Genomic DNA, 9897 nt, shown 5'->3' with positions numbered 1-9897 from the left:
GTGAGAATTATGGAGTTCGAGTCCTCTCGACTACAAGTGTTTTCACTAATATGGTAAATTCAGGGAAAAACTATCCTTATTGTGTAACCTGCGGTAGTGTTATTTCGGCATATTGGATCTCTCAATGGAAAAAAAAAAAAAAAAAAAAAGCAGTTAGAGTATTTCAAAATCTTCAAATTTTTGTATACTTATATTCTTTTTCCATCCTTTATTTAAATACTTTTGATATTAAAAATAATTCTTGATCTTTTTATTTTTAAATTATATATTCTTTCTAATAACAATCCAAATGCTTCCTTACTTTTAAGATATTGGCAACAAGAAAAGAAATCAAACTTTTTTTTTCTTGTGTACAACAAGACTTCAATTGTAAGGCAATCTATTCTTTTGTTTCACATACAAATTCCCTAAAAAGAAAACAAAGCAACAACTGTTTAGTTATGATTGTTACAACTTACAATCATCAAAAAGACACTAAAACGAAAGTAGAAATGATACAAATTTTCAACTCTTTTTCATATATTATCTTTTCTTGGATCAAACATCAACATTACCCACCATGAAAGTGAGTCTGCTCTCCTACCTTCATAATAATAAGTCATAATAATATCCCATTTTCCTTTCGGCTACCACTACTCTATGTACTATATAGAGAGCATCAAAAACCCTAATTATGATCAACTTGTCAAATTCTATAATTTGACCATGTTTTTAGGCTTTTTGGGTATAAACCCTTTTGCTGGTCAATCTTAATTTACAATACCAAAAAAGACCATTGATCTTGCTAATCAGAAGCCTATATAATGGCTGGATCATCAACCCAACTACAGGTGGGGAAGGCTGGGATTAATGAAATTATATTATAAGGATATATTAGTCTTTTCCTATGAACTTCATTATCTCTTTGCTTTCTTAGGAAATGATTAACTCTTTGGATTCTCCATTTGCTTACTATAACCCTTCTTTTCTACTTTAAATTCATAGGCCTAGGAATATGTAATAGAGTAAGGTTACCGGTAAGGAAACTAGCATCCCAAAGATGACCCTGCAATACAAGAAGGAATAAGTTGTTAAGAAAAGAAAAGAAAAAAGAAATAATCGAATGTCCAAAGTTGACTATATGTAAAATGCTTCCCCATATTAACAAATTTTGGATAATATAGTATGAGAATGGGAAAACTTAACTAGATCGGGTCCATATGACTTTATTTATAGACCAAACCAATGAAATTAAAGATTTTTAGTAAAATGATAATATTTCTGATCATATGCTTGAAAAAAATGATAAAATTGAAACATTTTTTAAAAAATTCTTAGTTTTATTTATTTCGGACTATAGATACAGTCTAGACAAGTATTTTCAGTACGAGAATTGTCCACCTATGAAATGGTTAATTCAACACCAAGAAACAAAAGGGTAAAGAGTAATTTTTCAGTCACGTAATTATATCCAACTGTTGCTGTGGATCCACCATTCTACAATTTTCTATAATAGCTCCTAAAAACAATGGCTTTCTTGATTTTCATTAAAAAGGTCCTCTCATTGGATAGAATGGGTAAAAAAAGCTAATTACCTTTAATTAATATCAGTTTCTTTTTTTTTTTTTTTTGAAAAAATTAATTATTATGAGTTGAAAGTAATTAACCATCTCTAATTTTGAAAAGCATGTTCACATTTATTTTTAAATATTTATGCAAGTGGTAATAGAAATTAAAACTAGATGTATGATTTTGTACGTATAAAAGCTACTTGACTTACCCTGTACTTAATATATCTGGATGTAATCCATATTCTCTTGCAAACACAAATGGTACTATCCCTTGTGGAAGAGCTGCCTGAAATTCAATTAGAACACAATATTTCAAAATTTGCAAGAAAAAATTTAAATTGTTTACTTCAATTAAATTATACTTATGCTGTAAGAAAGAGGCAATTAGGTTATATTACATTTCTAATATTACATAATATATAATACCTGTACTATAGCTGCTCGTAGCCGGACTCCTCTTAAACCCACCGCGACGGATGCTGCTGACATCACTATGGGGCCGCAAATGAATCGGATCGCCATCCCCATCGCTGCCTTCTTTTTGCCACAGGCAATTATCCGAGGTTGAAGGGCCATGAATAACCCTGAAATGGTTCAAGGAATGTGTCCGTATGAAGAAGAAATATTGGGGTTTAAGAGGAAAATGTCACAAGTTTGTAAATTTAACTTTTAATTTTAGATTTGCCTTGCCATATTAATTAATCATTAATCTTTTCATTAGTGGAACGAAATCATGTAAGCATTTTCTTTTTATGAAAAAGAAAAAAGCAAATACCTAAACTGAACATTGCCATTCCAAGACCTGCATCTGAAATTATTTTTATCGAGTATTTCACTAGACTTGGCATTCCCACATTCCATCTGCTCAAAATACCACAAACTAATAATAATTAGCATAGTTTAATTATTAAAAAAATCAAAAACTTTGTATGAACAAAACCAATGAACTTACTTGAATGAGATTAAAGACCAGAGGAGGCCTAATACACTTGAATATGTATTTGGATTGCGAGAGAGCTTCCGGCCAACCACGATCAGTATAAGTCTCATCATGACAATGGCACTGGGCATTCCTTGTTCGGTTGCAGCTTCTTCCGGCGCCGGAGTTTTACAATTGTCTCTGAAGCTAATTTCTTTTTCTGAGATATTAATTGACAAATAATAAATAATTAATTAATCTACTCTGTTGCACTTAAAATAAATTCAATAAAATAATACAGGACCTAACAAGGGAAATGAAACATAAATACCATTTAGAAAATTTGGGGTGAGGACGATGTTGGTGGTAATTAATTAGTCTAATTGTTTGGTTAGTTGAGATTAAGTGTTATGATTAGGGGTAAAATAATTAGATTCTCTAGTGTGAAATTGAAAACCAATTAGACAAAAGCAAGAGTTGGTATCTATCAATACACACGTGCTCTAAACCTAATGATGGTGCCTATCAGTTGAGGAGCTGATTTATTGAAGCCAATAGTTAAGAATTTCATTGACCACTGCTCTTCTTTTTGTTCTTTGCTTTTTTCTTTCTATGGGTTGGCTTGGTGGGCTCCATCTGTCTCATGGTGGTGGAAACTGAACTTGAATAAAAAGAGACAACATTTTCCAAATACTCAATGTGTTCATTTTATAAAATAACTTATTATTAGGAAAATATTTTTTTATATTTGAAATGCTTTAAAAAATAACTAATAAAAAGTACTTTTTTACTTTAAAAAATTATCACAGAAAAAAGATTGCATTTTTTTAAGAAAGAAAAGTATTTTCCAAATATTTACAATTTGTTATAATAAAAAATTATAAATAAGTATTTATTTATCGATTGTTAACGAATAATCATTATTATTGAGCATTGTACAAATATCATCATTGGTTGTCACTACCACCGATCATTAACAAGTATAATATTTATTTTTTTTATACATAAATTTTTCCTCATATATATTTAATAATAGATTTTTAAAATATGAAATTTTATAATTCAAAATTTTTTATAATTTAAAAATTAGAAATTTATTTTTAATTGATTTTCAATATTACAATTAAATAACAGAAAATGTTTTGTAAGGAATTTTTTTTTCAAAAGTAATTTTCGAGTTTTAATTTTTCGTTTTTTAAGGTATTTTAGAGTGTGAGATTCTAATGTTTGATTATATATAGTGGCCCCAAGGTTAAAATATTAATTTACTATAAAATTAATATTTCTATCTATAAATAAAAATAGCTAAAAAGATTGCACCAAAATTGAAGTTAGAATATTATAATTAATAATAATTAATTATAAAATTCAAGTTAGAATGTAAAATCATATAGTCATGATTTTAAATAACTAATCTTATCATTTAGTAATAAATTTACAAAATAATAGCAAAAAAAAAAAAAACAATATCATAGTGTTCATATCAAATCAGCGTGCTAATTTAATGCACTAATCCTATTAAATAATACCAAAATTGATGATGTTTGATTCTCCATTACAAAAATGGATATGGTGCTTCCAAGATCCATCATTTCCCTTCACAATATACTATCAATTAGTACTAATTTTTCTTTCTTCTCCATTGTTTTCTTTTATCAAGTGCTTCCAAAGTTCCAATATTACATAATTCATAATTGTTAGTTAATACAGTTGTTAGAAGATGAAGCTGAAGTTGACACCTCAAATCAGATTCAGACAAACAAACAAACAAAACTAATGATATTTAAAGACAAAAAGTACACTACAAAAGCTGCACTTGTCTCGTTAGTTTTTTTGGTGAGATTTGACTTTTGTTGTGATACTTATTTAGTTTACAGGTCTATTCATAAATCCAATTAATAAAAACTAATTTATCATTAAGATAATAAAATTTTTGATCGTATGCGAAATAAAGTTAATATAAATTTAAAAATTTTCTATTTTCGGTGCTTTGATACACGTGCAGAGTCTTACACTTATTCTAAGTAAGTCTAATCCATAAAACCATAATAGTAATGGCTAACATCCAAACGACATGGCATAGTGAAACGACAAAGGAAAGAAAAATGTTGTAAGACTTATTATTTATGATATTCGTACCTGTAATGTCTTTGCCGCCGCCTCCGCCAGCGCTACCATTCTGGCCCTTCCCTGGCGACTCTCCCCACGCCATTCTAACTTCGGGAACAGCTGGGGACTGCTGCCTGAAAAATTTTCCGGCTACCGGAGACCTAACCCAGTACGGCGTACCGGCAGAATTTGTCACGTCTAGCTCATTAAAGTTTGATGCTCGAGGCGTCGGTTGCAGAGAGTAAGCATCTGACGACGCGTATCCGGAAAGTCTCGGACTTGTTCCGGACCTATACCCGAAACCCAAATCACCACTGCATATTATTATCTCGTTGTTTGCTCCATGATTATAGTGACTATAACCACTACTAGTGTTATTGATATTGTACTCGTGAAATGGTGCAGGAGTATTAACTGAAAAGATTTCGGCATTGGAGAGGTTTGAGGGTCTAGGGGTGAGGTTGATGGACGATGATAGGGCAGAATCCGGAGCCGACGAAGTTGACCGCAGGATTCGTAGCCGGATGCGACCGTTTCCGTCAGTTTCGGATTCTGTGCGAAGTGGGTCTCGGCCGTCGAGGGAGATAACGTCATTGTCGAGTTCGATTTTAGTGATGGAGGCCGCTGTAGGTCCTGGAAATTGGGTTTTGATCAAGTGTGTAGCTGCTCTATACTCAAACAGGAAGAGCAAAAGGGTATACCTGTAATAACCACATTAACTTTAGCCATTAATGTTTATAATGTAATTGTTTGAAGATTTTTGATGGGAACATTTAAAACACTATGCATACCAGATGATACATTGTAGAACAACAACTTGCACCATGAGACTCTGAGTAAAATCTCCATACATGGCCATGAGCAAAGGAATACCCATAACAAGAGTGTTAGGCAAAGTAGCAACAGAGAATAGAGTAATAAGCCAATCCAATCCTCCATTAAAGAAAATAGCCCAAACTGATAGAACGACAAGAACTAACACTTTAGAAAGAGTATCAGCCAATATGAACTTAGTATCCATCCTGTATGGATTATTCTGAGATATAAAATGAAAAGATAGAACTGGAACTGCAAAAACAGCAACAAATCTATTGATTCCTGAACATTGCTCTGGTGTAAATATTTTCCACCATTTTACTGACCCATATGCAACTATCATTGCAAAATATAAGGGCACCATTGCACACATCACCTTGTAAAAATCGTCTCCTGTTATCATCTTCTCTTTTTTTTTTTTTTCTAATCAGTTTTTAAGAGTTTACATGTTAGTGAAAGGTTATTTTCCTGTGTTTATATAGGAGATTTAAGGACGAAATTGCCCTTAGAAGAGTAATTAATTTGCTTGAATATAGTAATTAGCGGGAATTGCGGTTGGTAATGTTAATGATTAAATTTCTTTACATGTATTTTTGTTTTTTTTCCACATGGCAAATATGAAGAGCAGATCCCTTTAGCTAAATTCTTTAATTTCTAGGTATTAGTTTGGAGTTAATTAATAATTAACTATTTGCCAATGAGAGATGCTATGATGAACTTAGAAATGCTAAATGTATATGCAAATTTCCCTTTTTAATGACAATATGATCTTAATTGAGTATTGTGCCTCTGCCCTCACACTTTACTGCCTCACTCATTGTGCTATTAGCAAATAGCCACCCCCTACTTCCCTTTCTATTTTCCTGTATTCATTATTATTATAATTACAAGATTGTATCTTGAATCATTTTTTATTATATTTGTATCATAGATCAACCGCAAGGTATAATCCCCTCTGCCCGTATAGGGTTTTTGGCACTCTCCGTTAAGTGCATTCTCATAAATCAAATCTTTTTTCTCACCCTTATAGTTATTGAGGTCACTTATCACTCCAATTAACACTTTCTTAGTTATATCATAGATCATTTTTAATTACAAAAAATCATAAGAAATATATAGTTTGTGATTTAATCTCAAAATCGAAACCTAATCAATAAAATGAAACATAAATCCACCAGAATTTCTCTTATTGGGGAGTCCAAGGATAGTTTTGGCTTTGGCATGATGTGATGAGGTGGTGAGTGTGGTTATGGCATTCTCTTTATTGTACTGTATGCCTGTACATGAAAATTATAACTAGACAAGCTGGGGTTTGGTGATGCATCAATCTGGATCACACGATTGGCCAGTTTTGAGTCATGATGAAACATCACGCATGCATGATCAGAAAGAAACAGCCTTGTTCATATGTGATCATTCTGCCTCAGAGAAATTGGGAACCCTTTTGCCAAGTAATTCATAAATAAAATATGATAAAAAATACATGTTTAATTATGCAGATGGTACTAATTCACGCTGGAGCTCAGACTGATAAAGTTCACTTAAAAATACACTCCATTTCTACTGATATAACCGTATTAAGATACCAATAATTAATGTACACAAAGCCTGAGGTGAAGAGAACGACTGGGCATGGCATATCTGCACACAGTCATCACTTACAAGAAAATTGTACCTGTGTGTAAAATGACAAGAAAAGGAAGACCGTCCCTTCATTTTCTACAAGTCATGCAATACAAAATTAATTAATTACACCATTGTTCTTGCATTAGAGAGAACAGAGATCTATGATATAGCTTCTGTTCTTTAAATAACAGAACACAAAAGGAATCTCGAAAACAATATCTTCAAAATCTAATTCAAATGATCGCTCAGTGAAAAGGCAATTCTATAAAGTCTGGAGAATTTTTCTTTTCAAAAAGGTAAAAGATACAGTTTCACCATCGGGTTCCTTTTAATTGTAAGTCCAATAGAATGGTGTTTTCGTAAAGTTCCTTGCCTTTTAACTTATAAATTAATCAGTTAAATCTTGAGTTTAGGTGAAGATATTCCAAGAACAAGCCACTGGGCTAGAGCTGACTAATTTCTTGAACGGTCGGTTTCGGGCTTTTCGAATTTGAAATCAGAACTGGTCCGAAATGGTGGAACCAGCCAGTCACGGAGTCTACACTAGGCTAGTGCATTATCCTCTCAGTTCATGGCAATGTATGAATGAAGGATGGATAGATCTTTTTTTTTTTTTTTTTTGATTTATTTCTTTCCATAAATTTTGCATTTGATTGGTAATTCTTTAGTGCTATGTATTAACAAAAATATCAATTGAATGAATTTTTTAAAAGAATAGTTATTTTTTCTGCAAAATTTGGTAGAAGAAGAACAAGAATTGAAGGTCAACATCTACAGGCGACATGTCTTCTACTATTGCTATTGCTATTGCTATATATTAATTTAGGGAAGCAATATATTAACAATCATGCGAATAACATTTGTCAACTTGTTGCAGAATATGTATATATATGATGTTGTCTCCTTAACAAAGTTTACAACTTTCACACACAACAATTTTGATCACAATCATCCCTTGTTAAATTTAATTTTTTATTGTGTTAAAACACATTTTAAGCACAATGTCTCGTACTGAGATGACAATGTTTATCCTAATTAAACTGATGATTAATTCCTGATTGTTTTTTAACTATTCTGTATTTTCTTTAATTAAATTTTTTTATGATAAAATAAACAATTTTTTTTGGTAGACTTATTAATTAAATTTCAATATTTCATATTATTCTAAAGTGTTATCAAGTGTGCGCTTATGATAATCTGTTGTTAATTGCGGTCAACATTAATTAAATTTCAATAATTCATAGTATTTTGAAGTGTATTGCAAATTTGCAATTGTCTTATCTGATTGTATTTCGTTATATTGAGATTGTTTGCCAAGTAATGTTTTTATGCTTTTAATTCTTTAATTACCACTTTTGATATTTTTAATTAATTGGTAAATTAAAATTCACATTATTATATAATTAACCCTATTATTAATAAATGCTATGAGAGACAAGGAAATTAAATCTGATGGACTTGGCTAAAATATGTGCCCAAAAGTAAGACAAGAATTGGAAGATCCTATGCCTTACTTAAAAATTAATGATGTAGGATAGAATTATAATTGTTTGTGTAATAAGTTGCGGTAGGAGGCTTCATATTGAAGTTAGAAGTTCAACTCATCATTTTCACCTGCATCAATGGTAACTTTTAACTTTATTTCCCATTTACTAATTCATATGCTAAAGGAACTCTCTTTCAATAAATAATATCTACATGTAGGCATTTTCCGCAATAATTTTTAAAATATTATTTAGTGTTTTACTGGGTTTAAAATATTATCTCTCTATCCTCGAAAGGTGAGATGAGATGACAATGATCATTTTCCCATAACTAAAGGTCTCGAGTTTGAGTCTTGTGTTTAGAACTCCTTTAAACACTCAAAGGAGGAACCGCTTGCCCTCCTTTGGAGGCCAACCTGAATCCGACCCAGTCGAGTTTCGGATATTGGATGATTAAACAAAATAGAAGTGAGATTGGATGCTCCATTTTATTTTCCCATTGAGACCGAACCTAAACCTGTGCTCGAAAGATAGCCGTCCATACATTGATAAGGGATGTATGGATTCTCGAGAAGAGAGGAGCCATGGTGGTCCCCCCGGACCGCCTGGATCCCACGAGTGAATAGAAAGTTGAATCTACATTGGATCTTACCTGAATCGCCATGCTAATGTGCCTTGAATAATCCGCATCTCAGGGTCAGGTACTGATGAACACATTGAACTATCCATAAATGTGTAATTTTAAAGATCAAAATTAACGGTAATAATTATTATGAAAAATAATGATCATTTGCGTGGGGGAATATATAATTGATTGGAATTAAAGGACTAATTATTATGTTTAAAAAAATAATTAAATGTTATGTGCACGGGTTGAGGTTAGAGAGAATAATGGTCAGTGAGGTCTGATACGACAACGGAGAGAGTGGGAAAATTCCAAATTCCAAATTCCAAATATAGAAGAAGAGAAGAGTGGTGAGAGAGTCAGCAAAAATTGTCCATTTTTGCTTTGGTTTGTTTGGCTTTGTTTGAGCATATGAAAGTGAAATGACATGTGGCGTGATGTGGGTCCCATAACCCACCTGATTGGGTAGCAACGCATGCATTGCCAGACTCTGTACCCACCGGCCCATCATCATCTGATATCAATCAAATCTCACTTCGCTGCTCTCATGGCTTCTTTCCTTTTCTGTGGACCCCACTCACCCCCCATAGGTTTTTCCACGGAAGATATGTAAATGGATAAATATATTTTACAAAAGCAAATGTATAAATATTTGTTTAAATAATCATTGATAGAGGGTATTTTAATAAAAAATAATTATATTATTAACAAAATTTTCTTAATGGATTGTAGGCTTCGATCCATGACTAACAAAAGCTTCTTATATAT

General features: G+C 31.9%; 1 protein-coding gene across 1 annotated transcript; it reads right to left on the bottom strand.

Annotated features, from left to right (window-relative positions):
* Positions 1-362: 362 nt before the first annotated feature.
* PIN6 (Auxin efflux carrier family protein) lies at positions 363-5851 on the bottom strand. The gene is made up of 7 exons (XM_012210696.4): positions 5370-5851; positions 4609-5279; positions 2503-2689; positions 2326-2411; positions 1977-2134; positions 1760-1836; positions 363-1045 (listed from the first exon to the last, which is right to left on the bottom strand). The coding sequence occupies exons 1-7, from the start codon at positions 5795-5797 to the stop codon at positions 979-981; spliced, it is 1674 nt and encodes a 557-aa protein (XP_012066086.1). The 5' UTR covers positions 5798-5851; the 3' UTR covers positions 363-978.
* Between the last annotated feature and the right edge of the window lie 4046 nt (positions 5852-9897).

Source organism: Jatropha curcas, chromosome 9, assembly GCF_041381405.1.
Source record: "Jatropha curcas cultivar XTBG-Jc1 chromosome 9, XTBG_Jcur_1.0, whole genome shotgun sequence".
NCBI classification, from domain to species: Eukaryota; Viridiplantae; Streptophyta; class Magnoliopsida; order Malpighiales; family Euphorbiaceae; genus Jatropha; species Jatropha curcas.
This window is presented reverse-complemented; position numbering and strand designations above follow the sequence as displayed.